A 23,859-nucleotide genomic window follows, 5' to 3' on the forward strand; every position below is an offset into this window, starting at 1 on the left:
TGGCACAAAAACAGACACACAGATCAATGGAATAGAATCGAAAGCCCAGAAATAAACCCACACATCTATGGACAGCTAATCTTCGACAAAGGAGCCAAGAACATACAACGGAGAAAAGAAAGTCCCTTCAACAAATGGTGCTGGGAAAACTGGATAGCCACATGCAAAAAAGTGAAAGTAGACCCTTACCTTACACCATACACAAAAATTAACTCCAAATGGATTAAAGATTTGAATGTAAGACCTGAAACTATGAAACTTCTAGAAGAAAACATAGGCAGTACGCTCTTCGACATCGGTCTTAGCAACATATTTTCAAGCACCATGTCTGACCGGGCAAGAGAAACAATAGAAAAAATAAAGAAATGGGACTACATCAAACTAAAGAGCTTCTGCACAGCAAAGGAAACCATCCACAAAACGAAAAAACAACCTAACAATTGGGAGAAGTTATTGGCAAACCATACATCTGATAAGGGCTTAATCTCCAAAATATATAAAGAACTCATGCATCTCAACAACAAAAAAAACTACCAACCCAATTAAAAAATGGGCAAAAGACCTGAACAGACATTTCTCCAAAGAAGATATACAGATGGCCAACAGACACATGAAAAGATGTTCAAAATCATTAACTATCAGGGAAATGCAAATCAAAACTACAATGAGATATCACCTCACACCCGTCAGAATGGCTATAATTAACAAGACAGGAAACAACATGTGTTGGAGAGGATGTGGAGAGAAGGGAACTCTCATACACTGCTGGTGGGAGTGCAAACTGGTGCAGCAACTATGGAAAACAGTATGGAGATTCTTCAAAAAATCAAAGATAGAGCTACCATATGATCCAGCTATTCCACTGTTGGGTATTTATCCAAAGAACTTGATAACACCAAGGCGTAAAGATACATGCACCCCTGTCTTCATTGCAGCATTATTCACAATAGGCAAGACTTGGAAGCAACCTACGTGCCCATCAAGGGACGAATGGACAAAGAAGATGTGGTATATACACACAATGGAATACTACTCAGCCATAAGAAACGATGAAATCCAGCCATTTGTGACAACATGGATGGACACTGAGGGTATTATGCAAAGTGAAATAAGTCAGAGGGAGAAGGTCAAATACTGTATGATTTCCTTCATTAAGTAGTAGATAATAACAACAATAAACAAACACATAGAGACAGAGATTGGATTGGTGGTTACCAGAGGGGAAGTGGGGAGGGAGGAGGGTGAAAGGGATAATTCGGCACATGTGTGTGGTGATGGGTTGTAATTAGTATTTTGGTGGTGAACATGACGTCATCTATGCAGAAATAGAAGTACAATGATGTACACCTGAAATTTATACAATGTTATAAACCAATGTTACTGCAATAAACAAAAAATTAAAAAAAAAAAGTTGGCTATGGAGCCAGTCAAAAAAAAAAAAAAAAATACAAGAACTCAAAAAGTACAGCAGTCTACAGACATTTAGTAAAAAACAAACAGAGCTCTATACTCCTTAAGGTTTCATTAGTGTACCACCAGCATGGTATAATAACTGATGTATGTAATGATAACCCTGAGACACCCAGAGAAAGTAAAAATGACAAGAAAATACATATATTAGAAAATTCCTACCAAAAAAGTTTTTTGTTTTGTTTTAAAGTTTTAGTGCTTGGTAAAGATAAATTCTACTCATATTTCTTTCTTTATGAGCAACTACTCATTCTTTCCTGATGCTAGGTAAATGAGGCATTACTATAATAAATATTGAAGAGTTTAAAATTTAAACTATTACATACATAGTCCAATACTAAAAATTTTCCCATAATTTTCAAAACTTTACGACAGGCTTTAAAACCACCAGTTTTTCCAGAAATACTTCACCTTCTTGTCAGAGCTATTGAGGGCAATCAAGTCTGAGACTGGAAACAGGGCCAAATGAAGGATTATTGCAAAAGTAATACTAAACTTCTAGAACATGGCAGCTGAGACTCTCTGGCTGCTTCAGATATAAAAAAAGATTTTACAATCGCTATGGAGGCAGTCTGAGAAATCTAACAAGTGCTACATGAGCCTCAGCACTGAGAAACCAGGGTCAGGATCATTCACATGCAGTGACATGTACGTGTAGCACGAGAAGAACCTTTCAGTAGTTGTATAACAGAAAAAATTTGGTTTGAGAGCACACCTAAATTGTGTATCTCATACCCTAACTTCTTTGAGTTTCAGCTTCCTTACTTTAAAAGCAGGAATAATAAAACCCATATCACGTGGCTGTTTTGAAGAGCAAGTTAACGTGTTTACCTAGCACACTGCTTGGCACGCAGAAGGTGTTCAATAAAGTAGCTTTCTGTCTTTCTATTTGAAGATATTTTAATTCTAAAAAAGATCCAAGGAGATATATAACAGATATATTTTAACTCTAATACCTTTTGGGAGAAAAAAAATAATTTTATAAATTATAGTTCCAGAAGTGAAAACAGCAATAGTGGGAAAAGAGAAAACAAAATGAAGAGAATATTTCTTGGAACTAGGGAACATCTTTCTTATGAAGTTTAATCACCTAGTTCATAAGCTTCCTATTAGTATTTAGGACTTACTTTTCCTACTGAATGTGCCTAGTTATAATCAAGAAGAGTTTTTGTCTAGAAGTCAAAGGGTGGGAGTAAGAAAAGGAAGAAGTTATTGCTTCAATTTTCTCAGGGAAACAGAAAGCAAGATCATTAGAGAGAGCAAAGACTGGGAAGGGGTTGTTGGAGTTTTGAAAGAAAAGGCAAAGGTGTAAAAAAGTCTTCTACAAGAGTGTGTAATATTGTGACTGCCAGATAGCATTAAGAGCACACTAAGGTTTGAAGTTATAAATTTAAAGTAAGACTGGTCAGCGTGGTTATATTTTTCCCAGCCTCTGTAAAGATGCAAGCATGGAATAGTCTGAGTTTGATTTTTAGTGCTGTGTACCACAAAGTAAGAGAGAGGTAAGGGAGTTGTGGGTACGTGCATATCAGTGTTTTAATAACTAACTAGAATTTGAGCTGGGTAAAGAGAAGAGAGAGGGCATTAGGGAATGAGATAGTGGTGCAGTTGATGGATTAGAGTCCTGGTTAGATCAAAGAATTGTTAAATTTGGGGTATTAAAGGGAATGAGGTGATAATATAGGGGTAGATGCATAATATTCAGATTGAGATATTGGAGATACTGGAAATGACAAAATCTAGGGTAAATCATGTGAGTGAGTCGCTGAGGTATGATAAAGATGAGGATCATCAGAGGAGAGGAATTTTAAAAACTGAGAGGCTAAGGTATCAGAAGGATCAGCTAGATAGACGTATACTGAAATCTCCAAGAATAATGACAAGATGGGTGTTGTAGAGAGCAACAATAAGTCAGGTGGCCTGTAGGTGTCACCAGCAGTGAGAGATGATATGATCTGATGACATGAGGTTCACAAAGTATGGTACACTATGCCACATCTTGACTCTGCGTACAAGAACTGTGGGGAAAAGTTTTTACTTTAGAGGGCTGCAGGGGAAGAAGCAATGTCCTCAGGGGAGAGTCAGATTTCTGTTACAGCAAGAGAAAAGAAAAGGTAGAGAACATAGGGGATGTCTCTCAGGATCGACTATGAATTCTAGAGGACACAGTGGAAGTCTTTCAGAAGCAGGCATGAGGTAGGAGAAGGGAAGAGAATACACGGAGAGGTTTTTGGTAATTAGTATGAGAGATGAGGGTTGACCTGGAAATCCACAGCTTTTTGTGGTGTCTGGCATAAGCAAAGATAAAGCTAAAATGTGATTAGTCTCTGTGGAATTAAGGTAGAGGCTCATGGTGAGGCTATGTTAGTGGGTAGACACTTGTCGATGGAAGAAAGAAGGTCTGAAGCACTGTGGTCTTAGTCCTAAACATAGGACACTCTCTTGACCCTATTGGGAGAGTTCAGGACATCTAGGGCAGCAACTTGCTATTCAAAGCACAAAGGCCTTATCTTTACTCCTGTCAGTGAGGGAGAGGGAGCCTGAGAACATGTGGTTTTAGTTCAAGTGCATAAGTTAACTCCTCACTCCTGCTGATAGAATGGTGGGCTACTTATGCGTGTATTATTAATTATGCAGTACTTTTTAAAGCTCCTCAGATGATTCTAATGTTCAGTCAAGGTTGAGAACCACTGTTTGATACTATTAAGAATCATAACATTCTCTCCCATAAACAATTAGACCCTATGAAAATTCCCTCTATATGAGTACATCTTTGCCTGCAACTTTTAATGTTATTCGCAATTTAATTTAATACAACCGTTGCTGAGTGCCTATGAGGTATAAGGAACTACGCTAATTGTTGTGGGAGGACCCTTAAAATAAATCAGATATATCTTGACCTTAAGGAACTTATAACATAGTAGGAGTGTTAAGGATATTAAACTATAATACAAAAAGGTGTAATGAGGGATATGAGGGAGATACAAACAAAATACTATAGGAACACAGATTGTGGAAAAATTAATTCTTCAAGTAAATGCTTCACTGAACATTATCTGATATCGAAACTCCGATACTACTGATGTTAAAACAGGAGGAAAATAAAACTAACATATGCATCTTACCTGGCAGTACCAGTAAGCTCAATAACTTTTTGCCTTTTCATATCTGCTTCACGGGTGGCTGCTTCACATTTCTCCTCCATTTTTCTCAACTTTTCGGCTGAACTTTCCCTTTGTTTTTGAAGCTCTTGTTCCAATTTTGATACCTTGTAAAGCAGTTTTCAATGAGTCTTTTAAACTCAGTCACAGCTCAACATTCTTCACAAGAAAAATATTTGTATAAATTTGTAGCCTAGCCTATCATTCACAGTTTCAAGATGTATTACCAAAATCAAAGTATAGACCAGGAAGTAATGTTTTGGAAATATAAAAGCAAAACTTATTTTTTAATAATAAAGATATTTCATTCATATACATATTTATAAAAGTGGACACATCATAACACTAAAATAGGACATAAGAATTGAACAAAATAATGGTAAATATTCCCCTTTTCATTATCCCCATTTGAAATGTTCTTTCTTCTCTTGTCAAACTATGTTCCTTTCCTTCTTCACAAATTGGCTCATTCAGTGAAGGATTCCTACATCGCCATCTGCCCTCAAACATTACAACTTGCATTTGCTCCCAATATAAGTTGCAACTGCTCCTATTCATTTTTCCTTCTGTTCCACTACAGTGCAGGAGGTATTCTTCCTCCTATAGAAGTCAAACTGTTTCACAGGTGTTCTGGATTCAACTCCTATCTACTTTCTCAGGAACCTCATACTATTGACAATCTCTACTCTCTGCTCTATCTTCACTCTCTTTCTTCTGGTTTCTTTAGATTAGCATTTAAATATGTTCAAGATCTTCTCATCATAAAAAAACCTTTCTTTCATACTTCTACCTGCCTCCAACTACCACCCTTTCTTTCCTCCTCTTTACAGCCCAACTTCTCAGAGTTTTCTAGGCTTGCTGTATCATTTTTCTCACTTCTCATTCATTCCCAACCCATAGCAATCTGGCCATTCTAGAGAAACTGCGCTATGTCACCCATGACCTCCATGTTGCTAATTCCAATGGACATTTCTCAACCCTCATTTTATTTGACATTGATTGCAGCAGCCCATAATACCAATTATCATTTCCTATTTCATGAAATACTTTGGCTTCCATGTACTGCATCCCTCAGAGATCTGTCCAAGTCAATCTTCTCACCCCTCATTCTATATTCTCTCCCTAGTTAATCTCAGCCACTCCATGTTTTCAATTAACATTTACATGACTGTGATCTCAAAGTTAATCTCTGGCTAAGGACTTTAATATCCTCCCTGACCTTCTAAAACCTCTCACTGAAGAACTAAATACAGATTATAAATCATTAATACCCACACTCCCAAATCAAATTCCAAGAATAAAACTAAAATAGTACCCAGGTAAAAAAGGAAGAGAATCATGGAAAATCTACCCATTCTGTGCTTGACTAAAGAGCATAGTCAGAAGCAGAAAGAATCTAAAGATGAGCAATAATCTAAAAAAATCCAACATGGAAACTATGCATAGTGGAATATGAATGAAAGGTAAAAAGAGAATATATAATGGAGAATTTACTACCAATACTGAAGAAATTTTTAGATATAAACTACTTTAGACCCTCAAAGAAGTTGAAGAGAACACAAAAATCTCTTAAAACAAAGATCATGGAGAAATAAAATAACCAAAAGAAAAATACAAATGAACTGGCAGATTTAAGGGGGAAAAAAACAAAAGAAAACCATAGGACCATTACAGAAATGAAAAAAAACTTCAGAAGGACAAGAATTATAATCAATCTTGTAAAAACTAGAGTCAATGATAAGGGATTTAGGAAGTGGGAATAAAACACAGATGAGACGAGGAAATGCTTCAGGATGAAGCTGTACAGCAGGCATAGCAAGCAATTGGTCTAGACTTTAACAAAAGGGATAGACAACCACAGGAGGGATGTCTCTAAAAAAGAAAATACAGAATACCTGCCTGATGCGTTTGAATGAATTGAAAGGAGATTTTTTAGTTTCATTGGAAGGCCTGAGGATGAATCCAGAATACTTAGATAAAAAGTCATACGAATGACAAAAAAGTGAGGTGTAGTGAGATTACAGGGAACTATCATTTTCTAATTTATACTTTTCTGCAAAATTTGAAATGAGAAAAACAAAATGAAAAAATGTAAAATATCTGTGAAGAATTCAGATGAATCTGGTAATGAATGAAAGAGAAATGATTAGATTGTAGTATAAAATTTCCTAGGAGTCTTTCTTTGGAGTAATAACTTATTTTTAGAAAGTTTCCTTTGACATTTTTCTTTTAGTGCATTGCTTTGGCATTTCTTTAGGGATTATCACACACATCCTGATCCAAAAAGAAGAAATTGGAAGGTATAATGATTCAGTCAGGTATTATATTCAGGTCCAAAAAGAAGGGAGAAATTGAATAAAGAAGTCTGAATTATAATTAAGTTGTATGGAGTGACAAAATTGTGCTCATGGTATTATTACATGATCACATTACACAAGAATAGAACTTTATTTTACAATGTTAATATAGAATATTTCTTATAATATGAAATCTTTGAGGTTAAATAGCAATTTATATAACTAACAAAAAAATCTATTATCAACATTAAAAATTCCTATGTCACATAAGTAAAATCATTTTGACCAATAATATATACCTGTTTTTCAAGTTTAGTTTGAATATCTTCTAGCTCTCCATTTCGAATTGTCTCTTGTTGTAACATTTGCTGCTGTTGCTGAAGAGTATGCTGTAGAATAACATTTTGCTCAGTGGTCTCTTGAAGACTGTGATTTTTTATCTTTAGCTCTTTCTGTAAACAATATACCTAACAAATACACACATTTCTCATTACAATGCCATGTTTCAAATGAAAAGCAATAAAATGTCAAAGCTGTCTACCTCATTAGATAATTATTCCCACTTGTCATGTGGGACAATTGTATTTATGGCTATAGTTTATTATGGGGAAGGGCAGGTTCATTTTTCTGATGGTGGGATGTGTTAGAAGATCCTGCTTATAGGGTTGGCTCTTGGCTAGTGTCTGTGAATGTGGCTTTTGAAACATTCCCTAAGTGATGACATTGTTGTGCCTGGCTAGGGCACTGAATCATGCTTTCCTTCTCAGAGTCTGGAATTTTGAAATTTGTGGTTGTTCCTATGTGACCAGCCCCCAATAAAGAACCCGAACTTTGAGTCATAAGCAGGCTTCCCTGAGCAAAAATACTGCACATGTGTTGCCATATTTCACTGCTACAGAAAGGAGCATTTCTATGTCACCCCTCCAAGGAGGGAGAGAACATAGAATGCCAAGGATTTCTCCACACTCCATCTGATATATCTTTCCCCCTTATTGATAATAAACTATAGCCACAAAAGCACTGCATAAATGTTAGGTGCTATTTATTATATTATTGTTGCTATTATTGCTGTTGTTTGTAAAATGATATCCCAGCAAAGCACTCTTGAACATTCATGCTCCAAAAAACACATAAAGGAATGTCAATACCAACTAAGAAATTGTATTCTTTCACTCCAAATATTTAGGACTTGAATATGCTGGTCCCCAAAATTGCTTTCAAAGAGAAATTTAAAGTTATCTGGGAGCACCTATTAAGAAGGAAATTAAAATGCCTTTTGTCCTAGTAATCCAAATCCTAAACATCTGCCAAAAGAAATTATTTTTAAAATCATATAAATAATGACACATAATTTAATATATATTTTTTAATATTCTTCACCTGCTCCCAAAAGGGGAAAGTTTAATAACTGATGATATATCAATCTAATTAAAAATGCTGCAAACATTTAAAATCATAATTTAAAAGACAATAGCAAAATATAAAATTTTACAAAACAAAATTAAGTGAAAAAAACAGAATTACATTTCATTAATATAATTAGGAAAAACATGCAGGCAAATACAAAAGTGAAAACCTAAGTATTAGAGCGTGGACTGTAGGTAAATCTTCTTTAAAAGATTTTTTATTGTTGCTTATGTAATAACTATTTTTAAAACGTAGGAAAATAAAGCCATTCCTTTAAAGCAAAAAATCTTTCCAATATATATCATTCCAGAAGAAAGGAATATTTTTTTTTTTGGTAAGGAAGATCAGCCCTGGGCTAACATCTGCCAATCCTCCTCTTTTTGTTGAGGAAGACTGGCCCTGGGCTAACATCCATGCCCATCTTCCTCCTTTATATGGAATGCCTTCCTCCTTTATATTCCTTTATATGGAATGCCACCATGGCATGGCTTGACAAGCAGTGTGTTGGTGCGCGCCTGGGATCCGAACCTGCGAACCTCGGGCCGCCGCAGCGGAGCGCGTGCACTTAACCGCTTGCGCCACCGAGCCGGCCCCCAGAAGAAAGGAATTTTAAACTCCTAAGAAACAGTGGAAGAGAATCTTGACTTGGTTCTTTTTTCTAATTATTTAGCAGTTGAACATTCAGCAGCATCACAAAGGGCTTAGAGGCCAAATATCCTTTGCTCACGATGAGACATTCTTAAATTTCAAACTTCATTACATGATGACACTGTAAACTTGGAGAACCTTAGTTATCACAAGCAACTAACCAATTTCTAATCCCATATTATAGTTATTTTTATGCTAACCTATTTTAATTAATTTTGTCTGTATGAAAATAATTTAATTAGTGCAAAGCTGTATCAGTGTCACCTGTTTTCCTTGTTTTCCCTGTTAGCTCCTGAGAAAACTACAGATCACATTTCTGTAGCAGTTTATTTTACGTAGAACTGACTTGCCTGCAAGATAAGTTTAAATACTATTTTTTCTTTACTGTAATATCCTGTCTTAAACTTACTTTCCTATTCAGAGAAAAAAACAGACAAAATATTAAAATAAGGCAAAACATTTGCAGATGACATGATTTTATATACAGAAAACCCTAAAGAATCCACCAAAAAACTGAAAAATAATAAACGAATACAGTAAAGTTGCAGGATACAAAATCAACATACAAAAATCAGTTGTACTTCTATACACTAACAATGAAGTAATAGAAAGAGAAATTAAGAATATAATCCCATTTACAACTGCAACAAACAGAATAAAGTACCTAGAAATAAATTTAACCAAAGAGGTGAAAGACTCGTACACCGAAAACTATAAAACATTGTTGAAAGAAATTGAAGAAGCCTCAAAGAAATGGAAAGATATTCCATGCTCTTGGATTGGAAGAATTAACATAGTTAAAATGTCCATACTTCCTAAAACAATCTACAGATTCAATGTAATCCCTGTCAAAGGTCCAATGACATTTTTCACAGAAATAGAACAAAGAATCCTAACAACTGGGAGAAGATATTTGCAAACCATGTATCTGACAAGGGGTTAATATCCAAAATTATAAAGAATTCATACATCTCAACAGCAAAGAAACAAACAACCCAATTAAAAAATGGGCAAAAGATCTAACAGACATTTTCCCAAAGAAGATATACAGATGGCCAATAGGTACATGAAAAGATCAACATCACTAATTATTAGGAAAATGCAAATCAAAACTACAATGAGATATCACCTCACCACCATCAGAATGGCTATTATTAAAAAGACAAGAAATAACAAGTGTTGGAGAGGATGTGGAGAAAGGGGAACTTGCATACACTGCTGGTGGGAATGTAAATTGGTGCAGCCACTATGGAAAACAATATGGAAATTCCTCATAAAATTAATAATAGAACTACCATATGATCCAGCTACTCTACTGCTGGGTATCTATCCAAAGAACACAAAAACATGAATGCGTAAAGATATATGCACCCCTATGTTCACTGCAGCATTATTCACAATAGCCAAGACTTAGAAACAACCTAAGTGCCCATCAAGGGGTGAATGGATAAAGAAGATGTGGTATACACACACAATGGAATACTACTCAGCTATAAAAAAATTGAAATCCCGGGGCCAGCCTCGTGGCATAGTGGTTGAGTTTGCACAATTCACTTCAGCGGCAGGGGATTCGCAGGTTTGGATCTTGGGTGCAGACTTACACACTGCTCATCAAGCCATGTGAAGGTGGCGTCCCACATACAAAATAGAGGAAGACTGGCACAGATGCTAGCTCAGGGCCAATCTTCCTCATCAAAAAGAAAAAAAAAAAAGAAATCTTGCCATTTGCAACAGCATGGATGGACCTTGAGGGTATTATGCTAAGTGAAGTAAGTCAGATGGACAAAGCAAATACTGTATGATCTCACTCATAAGTGGAAGATAAAAAGAACAACAAACACATAGAAACAGAGATTAGATTGGTGGTTACCAGAGGGGAAGGGGGGAGGGAGAAGGGCAAAATAGGTGACAGGGCACATGAGTATGGTAATGGATAGTAATTAATCTTTGAGTGGTGAACATGATTTAGTCTACACAGAAATCGAAATATAATGATGTACACCTGAAATTTATATAATGTTATAAACCAATGTTATCACAATAAAAAATAAGACAAAAGAGAAGAGAAAAAGATAAGACCTAACCAAAACACTAAGAAAGCCATACCACACAATAAAAATAAAAAATTAATTTCACTAATCTAGCCACTGGCAAAATAATTTCAATTAAAAATATTGAAGTATCTAACACGTTAGCTGTATCACAAATATTAATTCACAAAAATTAACCTGTATCTATCAATGTATACCGGCATTTCAATGCACTACCCTTTAACTTCCACTTGACTTTACTCTAAAAGTTACACAAGCAGTTTTTACATTATACTCTCTACTAAGTTATTACTATATTCAGAAGATAAAGTTTTCCTAAAGGACTCATTATTTTACGAAGTCAAGAAGAAAATAGAATTTACATTATTATTTACAAAATCTACTTTACAATTAACTTTATCTAGTATTAATGTATATCCAAAGAAAAAACACTCTCATAATTATTACTTAAAAATAAAATCTAACCCAGAAAAGTTACTGATATGATGCCAACTTACCAAAATTTAAGTCTATCAATTTGAATAAAGATATTTATCAATAAAATGATTGATTTTACTGAATCAGTGCTTTATGCAGAAAACGTTTAGGCTCATTCACATCTACTTTGTGTTTATTTTCTTCTATCATGTTGACAATGTAATTTTGCATGAACAAATCCTTTTATCACTTTTTAAAGCATTTTAATATGGAATTAAAATATTTTCAAAATAATTCAAGACCCCAAAGTCACTATCATTTTAATCATAAATGTATCTATTTCAACATCTGGAAAAAAAGTTTGCTTGAGGCAAAAGCTCAGAGGAATATTTATTAGTTTCTTGTGGTAGATAATCAACATGTAGTTTTTACAACTAGCTTTCTACGACCATGCTCTGGGGCCACTTAATTATTCAGCTAGCAAGTAATTTGGGAATATCCAGTGATTTAAAAGATTAAAACACCCTTACAACATCACCTATTATTAACAGAATGGATGCAGTATGAATCAAATCAAATTTTCTAAAACCTAGCTACATATGATGAAAACCTCACAACTCCGCTGTTATATTAATTATTTTAGCCAGCATTAGAGTTTTCTCTGTAAGACATTATAATTTGCTCTAAAGATAAATAAGTAAATAAATGTTTGGTTGGTACCTAAAAAAAAAAGGTAAATAGTAATCTGTTTTTTCTCCATGTTTCTTACCAATATACATGAAAAATGACTTTTTTGTGTGTGTGTGTGAGGAAGATCAGCCCTGAGCTAGCATCTATTGCCAATCCTCCTCCTTTTTTTCCCCAACCCCCAGTAGATAGTTGTACGTCATAGTTGCATATCTTTCTAGTTGCTGTATGTGGGACCCGGCCTCAGCATGGCCGGAGAAGTGGCGCGTCGGTGCGCGCCCGGGATCCGAACCTGGGCTGCCAGTAGCGGAGCGCGCGCACCCAACCACTAAGCCATGGGGCCGGCCCCAAAAATGACTTTTTAAGTAAGTAAGCCAATGCATGTGCAGTTGAGCTAATAATTCAGCAGCAATAAAAGGGTTTGCAAATCTTTCTAACTTACTTACTTATTCTCTAGTATGGTTGTATATACCTGACTACCACTTCAGATTTCTAATTCAGGTTAAGCCTAGGTTTATAATTCCAGCTATTTTAGAAATAGGTCTGGGCCGGCCCCATGGCTTGGCGGTTGGGTGCGCGCACTCCGCTACTGGCGGCCTGGGTTCGGATCCCAGGCGTGCAACAACGCACCGCTTGTCCAGCCATGCTGAGGCTGCGTCCCACATACAGCAACTGGACGGATGTACAACTGTGACATACAACTATCTACTGGGGCTTTGGGGAAAAAAAAAAGGAGAAGGATTGGCAATAGATGTTAGCTCAGAGCCGGTCTTCCTCAGCAAAAAGAGGAGGATTGGCATGGATGTTAGCTCAGGGCTGATCTTCCTCACAAAAGAAAAAAAAAGAAGAAGAAATAGTTCTAAGCTTATTTTGAGTAAATGCGTTATCCACCCTAGTCTCTGATGCTGTTTCTAAGAACGCAAAGTCTAAAGCTCAACAAACTCTCTTATTACAAATACTGCTTGTCTCCAGACTCCATCTCTGCCAAGTCCATTTATGCTGGAGTGTAGTGAGGGCTAGAGAATAAATGCCTAAATAATGTTTTAAAGAAGATCATAGTTAAAAAAAAAAAATTCCTATTTTAAAAAGTCAAAGTATCCATACTTTAGGTGATTTAATTTCCATACATTGGAATAGAGAAATATATGCCCACCTGTCAAAGATGCTATAAAAGCCTTCATGGAGGGAGGTGGAAGGAAGATGACAGAACCATATAAAATATAAAGATTTCTTTTTTTTTTAACCTCTGAAGTTATATATATTTAAAGATTTCTTTGTTTTAGCCTCTAAAGTTATATAACTACGTGATGCACCTAATTCTGGAGTACTGGTCAACTACATATTTGCTCTTAGATATATCCCTGCCTTCCCCCTGCTCTGTGCTCTGTGTACTGCAGGAAATTGCCCTCTGGATAACAGATAGGTTTGGCCAATAGAAGGAGCAAATAGTAGCAGTTTTCCTCCTCTCCGGCCCCAATTTCTACTAGACACTTTGTCTGTGGCCCTAGCTCTCCACTAGGCATCCCTGCTTCTGGACTATAGTCATATGATCCCTTCCTGATGCTCCTCCATGCCTAAGAATGGTAGTGGGTCCCTTATGATAATCTCTGAGTCACCTTAGCATGCTTTGTTCGGTTTCTCTACTCTTCCATCACCTGTGTATCTAATTCTCTGTATAAAAATCCTCTATTTTAAAGATATAGAAAGGCTTCTGTTTTTGTGATTGGACTTTTCAAATATATTCAAGTCAACTTTGACGAAGATTTGTTGGGGAATATTTCTAAATACGATTTTAAGGTTTAAATACATATATTATAAATTCTAACAAAGAAATAAAGGAATTCTTCACGAAGATTATCCCTTTGAGCAAACATTTAGTGAGTACCTATTGTCTTGAAAGCAAAGTGGTAGACACTGAGGATACAGAGGTGAATAAGATAACTCAAGAAAAGTCTTCTATCTAGTATCTGAGAAACTCATCTCAGTAAAGAAAGTCGAATTTCTAAACCTAATTCTCAATTCTTCAGACAACTAGAAGAAGCGGAAAAAAAGGAAAAAATTTGAAGAATTTTATACCTCTAAATCTAAAACAATGTTCTAAAGGTTAATCCTTTTATATTAGAATTACTCTGTGATAGTAATAATAATTTAATCTTCTGATTCCCTAAAAATAGATTAAAGAATATCAGAATTTTAAAGCATCTTATTTTGTGTTGCACTGAAATAATGTTTGTTTCTCAAAGAATATAAAATTGGAATTTACATTTTACTTTTTATATCAGCTACGTAAAGATGTACTTCTAAAGTATCTTTAAAATAAATATCTTAAAAAGAAATCATTTGAAAAATATGCTCTATATAAAGGAAATGTTAGTTTACCTCTTCAGATTTCTTCTTTAGTTGTTTTTCAAACTTTTCCTTATTTCCTTCCAATTGACTCAAATGCAAGGCAAGTTCTTCCTTACAAATTTCCAACGCTGAATCTAATTGTCTGACCTAAGCAGGAAAAAAGCAAAAATACGAAAATCAACTTATATTAACAAGTACTTATTCTATGCTCAATATTTTACAGATTTTTCTCCTAATGTTACCTCACTACTTCAAACAGTGAACACACAATCCAACTTAGGATATAAAATGTTATTACAGAAGAGATTTATTTAGAAAATTAATTTTTCACTGCAAACTAGGAAACCAGAGACTAATTTTCAAAAAATTAGTTCAAGGGCCACAATTTGCACACATGCTCCATATCCCATTGGTTAATAAGATTCTTGTCTTCTCCTTTCCCTTCCTTATTGTAATTCTGAGCTTTTCAGGAGTTTTTTTCTCTTAATGCTAATAGCATTCTAGTAAATAGTCTTGAAAGTGTGAAAGAAATCTAAACAAGAAGATAAAGAGAAAAATGTTCCTTCTTGCAAATACTATTCTACATCATGAAATTATCCTTGCAACTCATTTCTAAAAGGAGAATCTCGAAAGACAGTTTCGAAGATTGTCCCTATAGCCTGTGAATATAACAATTAACAGCTAAAAAGTTTATCTTTGTTAATACACTATTGCCCTAGCAATAATTTTTAAATTACTTTTTTAATAAAAGGTATAAATACTTGTAAGTTTTCTTTCTTAAGCATGAGAGTGAGTGTTAGTACTAGTATCATCTTCCACACACAGAGAAAAACAAAATCTATGACTCTGTCAGAATATCACACCTGATAATTACCAATATAAAAACTCATCTAGGCAAGATTCATCACTAGATGAAACCATTGGTTATAAGGTTGCTGAGGAGCAGGACACCCACACGACCTCAAAGAATCACCTCACTTTTTGTTTATTAATTACAAAGGAATAAATTGTGCCCTTAAAATGGTGAGATCTGGCAGTAATCACCTTACGTAAGGTGTCAAGATTGGCAATGCCAATACTGGGGTGGTCTGACATTATGTGCCTCCTGATGTGAAACAGGGGGAGGAACACAGTATGACCCATGTGGTGTTCTAGGTGACCTAGACTTTTCAAAAGATTCAGTGTCATGAAGAATAGAAGGAGACAGTAAGTTTAGGGGAATCTACAAGCCAAATGCAACACGTGAATTATAACTGAATCCTAGATTGAAGAAAGAAAAGGAACAAGCTAAAGTAGTGTTTCTCAAGGTTTTAGTGGGCATACAAATCATCTGGACATCCCACTGAACTACAGATTCAGATTCAGTAGTGGGGCCAGGACTAGAGGAGGTGCCTGGGCTCAAAATTTAGAGAGGCACTTACTCTCAGGGTCATGCAAGTGCCGATGCTTCACTTGTATGACCCTGAGAGTAAGCATCTTCTTAAATTTTGTGCCAGAGGCACCTCGCTTGCTTCACCTTAGTCCCAGCTCTGTTCAGTAGGTCTGGAGCACAGCAGATATTCTGCAAATCAAACAAGCTCCCAGGTGATGCTGACACTGCTAGTCCATAGACCATGCTTTGAGTAGCAAGGCTATAAAGAACATTTTTAAATAATTGGGAAAATTTCAGTATGGACTATGTTGTTGAATGATGTTATTAAATTAATGCTGACTTTCTCTGGTGTGTAGAGGTAGTGTGGTCATGTAGGCGATAGTTTCTGTTCATAGGAGATGCAAGTTTAAGTATTAAATGCGTAAAGTATTGTTACATCTGCAACCTTCTTTCACGTGGTCTGGCAAAAAGGAAAGGTGTGAGTGGGCGTGTGATTGGGTGGATGCAGGCACAGTGGCCACACACATGTGTGTGTGTAGAAAGAGACGATGTGAGTGTAGCTAGAGTTTAACAGACAGTGAATCTAGGTGAGGCATACAAAGATGTTCTCTACTACTCTTTTCATTTTTTGTAGGTTTGAAATTTTTCAAAATAAAATTTAATTAAAAATTAATTAAAACTAATAATTAATTAATAAAACCCAAAACATCTACTACTATGTTGAATTTCTTATTTGAACAAAGAGTTTGAGAATCAGAATCTCATACAAATAAACATCATTCACTGTATACAAACCACTTACAAATATACATGTAGATACATGTACATGAATGAATAAAATCAAAACAAAGACACTACTCTGCTGAACCCAAGAACCTCCTCAGGGACACAGTCTGGGGGCAAACAAGTCAGGGCTCTAGGATACCTATCTTCAACAAAAGCAGCTAAGCTCTTCTTTTTTGTTCATTTTTTCCCACTTATGATTTCTTTGGGGGAAAAAATCCAGAATGGAAAACAAAAGAAAATAACTAAAATCTCTAAATCTAATAAGCACCTTCTCAATTTTCTGTTTAACAGCAGGTAATATAATTGCTTTCATTTATTGGTTTCTTGTTAACTTCAGAATTTTCCTATCAATTTTCTAGCTCTCATTAATCATACTTTTATAAGTAATATAACTCTAAACTGATCCTTATAACTCCCCTGCAAATAAAAAGTTCCTATTTTTTTTTTTCCATTTTTAACACATTTATTTCAAGTTCTATATGATCAGTGAAGAAATTTGGATTGGTATTTTATTTTATTTTATTTTTAATTTTTATTTATTGCAGTACCATTGGTTTATAACATTGTATAAATTTCAGGTGTACATCATTATACTTCTATTTCTGCATAGATTACATCAGGTTCACCACCCAAATACCAATCACAACCCATCACCACACACATGTGCCGAATTATCCCTTTCGCCCTCCCCCCTCTCCCCTTCCCCTCTGGTAACCACCAATCCAATCTCTGTCTCTATGTGTTTGTTTATTGTTATTATCTACTACTTAATGAAGGAAATCATACGGTATTTGACCTTCTCCCTCTGACTTATTTCACTTTGCATAATACCCTCAGTGTCCATCCATGTTGTCACAAATGGCTGGATTTCATCGTTTCTTATGGCTGAGTAGTATTCCATTGTGTATATATACCACATCTTCTTTATCCATTCGTCCCTTGATGGGCACTTAGGTTGATCCAAGTCTTGGCTATTGTGAAGAACGCTGCAATGAACATAGGGGTGCATGTATCTTTACGCATTGGTGTTTTCAAGTTCTTTGGATAAATACCCAGCAGTGGAATAGCTGGGTCATATGGTAGTTCTACCCTTGATTTTTTGAGGAATCTCCATACTGTTTTCCATAGTGGCTGGACCAGTTTGCACTCCCACCAGCAGTGTATGAGAGCTCCCTTCTCTCCACATCCTCTCCAACACATGTTGTTTCCTGTCTTGTTAATTATAGCCATTCTGACGGGCGTGAGGTGATATCTCATTGTAGTTTTGATTTGCATTTCCCTGATAGTTAATGATTGTGAACATCTTTTCATGTGTCTGTTGCCCATCTGTATATCTTCTTTGGAGAAATGTCTGTTCAGTCTTTTGCCCATTTTTTAATTGGGTTGGTAGTTTTTTTGTTGTTGAGATGCATGAGTTCTTTATATATTTTGGAGATTAAGCCCTTATCAGATGTATGGTTTGCAAATATCTTCTCCCAATTGTTAGGTTGTCTTTTCGTTTTGTTGATGGTTTCCTTTGCTGTGCAGAAGCTTTTTAGTTTGATGTAGTCCCATTTGTTTATTTTTTCTATTTTCTCTTGCCTGGTCAGACATGGTGCTTGAAAATATGTTGCTAAGACCGATGTCGAAGAGCGTACTGCCTATGTTTTCTTCTAGAAGTTTCATAGTTTCAGGTCTTACATTCAAGTCTTTAATCCATTTGGAGTTAATTTTTGTGCATGGTGTAAGGTAAGGGTCTACTTTCATTTTTTTGCATGTGGCTATCCAGTTTTCCCAACACCATTTGTTGAAGGGACTTTCTTTTCTCCACTGTATGTTCTTGGCTCCTTTGTCAAAGATTAGCTGTCCATAGATGTGTGGGTTTATTTCTGGGCTTTCGATTCTATTCCATTCATCTGTGTGTCTGTTTTTGTGCCAGTACCATGCTGTTTTGGTTACTATAGCTTTGTAGTATATTTTGAAATCAGGGAGTGTGATACCTCCAGCTTTGTTCTTTTTTCTCAGGATTCCTTTAGCTATTCGGGGTCTTTTATTGTTCCATATAAATTTTAGAATTCTTTGTTCTATTTCTGTGAAAAATGTTGTTGGATAAAAGTTCCTATTATTTTTTATGCAAAGAACAAATAGAGGCATGCAGAGGGACATTGCCAAAACTCAGGAAAGGAAGGTGGTAAGGACATAATCAAGAAAAGAGAACTAGGTTTCAAATTTCTATTTTGTTGCTATAAATATTCTATATGTTAGAATCATTTTAGTATAGCTTGAGTCATAGGAAATTAGCTTCTATATTTCTTCCTCACTTTGACTTTTTCCCCAATAACAGCAAACCTATTAAAGATACCAAGGGACTAAAACCCAACATCATAAGTCATTCTTTTGCTGATTTCCTATCCGTCTCATATCTGGTTATTAACATACGGAAATAACATACCAGATGACTGGCTAGATGTGTCAGGTAGTTTAATGAAAAACAAGAGTAAAGTGGCAATATGGATTTTATTTAATGAAATTATTTCATGCCTACCTTTGTATAGTAGTGGTTTTTTTAATGTTAATGATCTTACAGGTTATTTTTACATGAGGAAATGAGCTGACATGGCATGAAATGTCCAAAGTTTTGGAGAATATTATAGAAAATATACAAACATAGAATATGTTATATAAATAAACATATAATTATGTTTACATGGGTACACATGGTCACAAAATGGATTAAAAACAGAGTACTAGGCAAAAAGTAAATAACATTGGATTTTTTTAATATCCTTTATATTCAACACATATATGACAGAATAAAAGTAGCAATATGTTTGGACCTATTTTTAACGCTAAAATTGCAAAGGGAAAAATACTGAACATGTAGTAATTACTTATTAAACTTTGAGTAACTTAGTATGTGCTAAGCATTTTATGTACTTTGTTTCATTTAATCCTCACACTGACCCTCTTCTAGGGTATTGTTATCCCTATTGTACAGATGAAGAAATTAAAGTTCAGAGAGCTTAAATAACCTAGCCAAGATTACAGTCAGTTAGTAAGCACTCTGAAGTCAGAACTGAAACCCAAGTCAATTTAGCTCCAAAGCCCATGCTTTTAACCATGAAGATATACTAGCCACAAAACTGTATTTTACCCAAAAATTCTGGATTTACCCACTAATTAATCTTCTAGCAGAACTAGTAAAAAGAAGCAAAACCGGACTGCTTATAGTTTCATCTCCCTTCACTCACTCTGTTAATTCTTTACTGGTAATGTTAATAAGTGGCTACAGTTAAAAAACTTTTTTTTTGTTAAAAAACAAACTTTTCTTCAGGTAAAAAAAAAAGAGGTTAGATAATCTACAAACTAGATTATCAACTATCAAACACTTAAGGTCATAATTCATATTGAAGAAAATATACTTACAGAAACTAAGTGCATTGACTGAGGTAAAACTGTTGCCTCTTAACTGATATTTACATAAATAGTTTTTCCAATTTAGAGAGAAAAATGTTAAAAAGGCACAAGAATGTCTCCATTAAGAAAAAAATTAAAAAAAAATTTTTTTAAGTATTAGCATACTAGCCTTGATTGTTTCTTCAGATACTTGGTTCTGTAATGCTTTCAAAGCTTCATCTTTCTTCATATTTTCCTTTTCCATTTCCTGAAAACATACAGATTGGTAGCACAAATATAAGTATGTGTATAAATATTTTAGCATTAGTAACAGGCTGTCAAACAATTCATTTGATTAGAATTAAAGGTATGTTACAGAAAGATAAACTTAAAATACTAGTCAGTTTTTGAACAGCAGTTTTATAAATATGATTTTACCCCTTTGCTTTCCGTCAAGAGTCTATCTAGTGATTCAAGATGATGTTGTTTACATATTATATCTTGCTGCAACATAGACATTGTCTTTTCTTGTTCTTGAAATTGTTGGTCTTTTTTCTCTAGTTGAGATTCAAGCTAAACACAAAAACAGGATTTGTTCATTTTCATATTAATTTTTAAAAAATTTTGAAACATTTAAAATATACAGAAAATAATACTTGTTAAATTACCATTGACATTACATAGACTTTTGCATTTTGCCTAATTTCTTTCTGCTTCCTTCCTTTCAGAGAAGAAATGAAATCACATGCCCATGTCTTATCTCTTTCCTCCCCCATCAACACTATGCTGAAATTGGTCTGTATCATTCTCTGGTGTGTTTCATTCTCATACATGTTTTTTGTGCTTTTTCTACATATGTAGATCCATGAACAATATGTAATGTGGTTTTCTGTTTTGAAAATCTACATAGACTATAGTAACACTTCTACAAGTTTTAGCAACTTGTTTTTTTCACTCAATATTGTTTTAGATATTTATCCATGGATATTTATCCATGTATCCATATGTGGACCTAGTTCATTTATTTTTGTGACAATACAGTATTCCACTGTAACAAGAAACTACAGTTTGTCTACTCATCTACTCAGGAACAGTTAGATATTCCACTTTTTCCCTATTACAACAACGTTACAATAACATCCTTTGCACATGTCTCTTTATGTATGTGTATTAAAGTTTCTTTAGAACAGACCACCTAGAAGTAGACTTGGTTGTAGGAGATGCAAATTTCCAACTTTTTTCAGTATTTCTCTTCAAAGAGTATCAAAATTTGTACTTTCATTAGACATGTATAAGATTCTCACACCCCACAACTTCACCAATGACTGCTGTTATCAAACTTCCAGAAAACTTTTGTGAAGACAAAATATGAAATTACTGATATGCATGTATATATGTGCATACTATACACACATGTACAAAAATTATATATATGCAATATACACCACACACACATACACATGTATAATAAAAATATGGCAGCAACAAGTTAACTAGAAAATATTAAAACTGAGGAACTCTGAAATAAAAACACTCAAATGAAAATAATCAAATAAAACACCTCAGAAATTAGAGGGACAGAAAGAAAAAAGATTGAAGAAAAGTGAACAGAGCCTACGGAACTTGTTGGACACCATCAAGCAGACCAACATGGGTATTATGGGAGTCCCAGAAGGAGAGAGGAAAGAAAAAGGGACAGAAAGACTATCTGAAGAAATAATGATTGAAAATGTCCCAAATTTGATGAAAGACGTGAATATAAACACCCAAGAATCTCAACAAACTCCAAGTAAGATGAACTCAAATAGATCCACACCAAGACACACTATAATCAGACTTTCAAAAGGCAAAGAGAGAATTTTGAAAGCTGCAAGGGATAAGTGAATCATCACATAGAAGGGATCTTCAGTAAGATTACAAGCAGATTTCCTATCAGAAACTTTGGAGGCCAGAAGACAGTGGGCTGATATATTCAAAAGAAAAAAACTGTCTACCAAGAATCCTATATCTGGCAAAACCGTCCTTCAAAAGTGAGGGAGAAATTAAGACATTCCCAGATAAATAAAAGCTGAGGGAGTTTGTGACCACTAGCCATACCCTGCCAGATGCTCAAGGGAGTTCTGCAAGGTGAAATGAAATGACACTAGACAGTAACTTGATGCTGTAGGGAGAAATAAAAATCTCAATGAAGATAACACATGGGCAATTATAAAAGCTAGTATTATGGTAACAATGGTTTGCAACTGCACTTTTTGTTTTCTACATAATTTAAGAGACTAACACATTTAAAGAAACAAAATCAGTTATTAGTGTAAAAGCTAATATTACCGTAACTTTGGTTTGTAACTCCAAATCTTGTTTTCTACGTAATTTAAGAGACTAATAATGCATTTGGAAGAATTAATAGTTTGTGTTTTGGGGCACATGATGTGTAAAGATGTAATTTTGTGGCATCAACAACCAAAAGGGGTGGAGGTAGAGCTGTAATGGATCAGTTTTTGTTACGTTATTGAAGTTAACCTGGTATAAATTCAAATTAGAGTGGTACAACTTTAGGATGTTAAATGTAATCCCCATGGTAACCACAAAGAAAATAGCTATAGAATATATACAAAAGAAAATGAGAAAGGAATTTAAAAGATTCACTACAAAAAATCAACTAAATTCAAAAGAAGACAGTAATGCAGGAAATGAGGGACAAAAACTATAAGGCATATAGAAAACCAATAGCATAATAACAGAAGTAAGTCCCTTCCTATCAGTAATTACTTTAAATGTAAACGGATTAAATTCTCCAATCAAAAGACAGAGACTGGCAGAATGTATAAAAACATATGATCCAACTATATGTTGTCTACAAGAGACTCACTTGAGATCCAAAGATACAAACGTGTTCAAACTGAAAGGATGGAAAAAGATATTCCATGCCAATAGTAACCAAAAGATATCAGGGGCAGTGACACTAATATCAGACAAAACAGACTTTAAAACAAAAAAGCTTACAAGAGACAAAGAAGGACATTATATATTACTAAAAGATTCAATATAGCAATAAGATATAATAATTATAAACATTTACTCACCTAATGACAGACCATCAAAATATATGAGGCAAAAATTGACAGAATTGAAGGGAGAAATAGACAGTTCTACAATAATAGTTGGACACTTCAATATCCTACTCACAAAAATGGATAGAAAATCAGACAGAATATGAGTAAGGACACAGAAGACTTAAACAACACAATAAACCAAACTAGATCTAATAGACACGTACAGAACATTCTACCTAAAAATAACAGAATACACATTCTTCTCAAGTGCACATGGGACATTTTCCAGAATAGACCATATGATAGGCCACAATTTAAGTCTCAATAAATTAAAAAATATAGATATTATACAAAGTATCTTCTCTGACCACAATCAGATGAAGTTAAAAATAAATAATGAAAGGAAAATTGGAAAATTCACAAAATTGTAGCACTTAAACATTACATTTTTAGAAAATCAATTGATCAAAGAAGAATTTAAAAGAGAAATTAGAAAATACTTAAGAGACAAATGAAAACAAAAACACAACTTACCAAAACTTATGGGATGCAGCAAAAGTAGGAAGGAAAGCTAAGGGGGAAATTTATAGCTATAAGCACTTACATTAAAAAACAAGAAAGATCTTGAGTCAATAACCAAACTTTACAACATAAGGAACTAGAAAAAGAACAAACTAAACCCAAAGGTAGCAAAAGGAAGAAAATAATAATGACTACAGTGAAGATCAACAAAATAAAGAACAAAAAAATGTTAAAGAACACCAATGAAACAAAAAGTAGGTTCTT

General features: G+C 34.6%; 1 protein-coding gene across 13 annotated transcripts in view; it reads right to left on the reverse strand.

The window, feature by feature from the left end:
- The window catches only part of CCDC18 (coiled-coil domain containing 18), a 115,964-nt gene that overhangs the window by 50,194 nt on the left and 41,911 nt on the right, over nucleotides 1-23,859 (reverse strand). For 12 of the 13 annotated variants that reach the window (XM_087447296.1, XM_087447267.1, XM_087447260.1 and 9 more), the window contains 5 exons: nucleotides 20,459-20,593; nucleotides 20,211-20,288; nucleotides 14,518-14,634; nucleotides 7,228-7,395; nucleotides 4,596-4,738 (listed from right to left, as the gene is read on the reverse strand). In XM_087447296.1, coding sequence (XP_087303422.1) covers nucleotides 4,596-4,738; nucleotides 7,228-7,395; nucleotides 14,518-14,634; nucleotides 20,211-20,288; nucleotides 20,459-20,593 — 641 coding nt within the window. The remainder of the gene's footprint in view (nucleotides 1-4,595; nucleotides 4,739-7,227; nucleotides 7,396-14,517; nucleotides 14,635-20,210; nucleotides 20,289-20,458; nucleotides 20,594-23,859) is intronic. The other variant, XM_087447281.1, reaches the window with a different exon arrangement.

This window comes from Ceratotherium simum, chromosome 2 (genome assembly GCF_057802395.1).
Source record: "Ceratotherium simum simum isolate JZ-2026a chromosome 2, ASM5780239v1, whole genome shotgun sequence".
In the NCBI taxonomy this organism is placed as follows: Eukaryota; Metazoa; Chordata; class Mammalia; order Perissodactyla; family Rhinocerotidae; genus Ceratotherium; species Ceratotherium simum.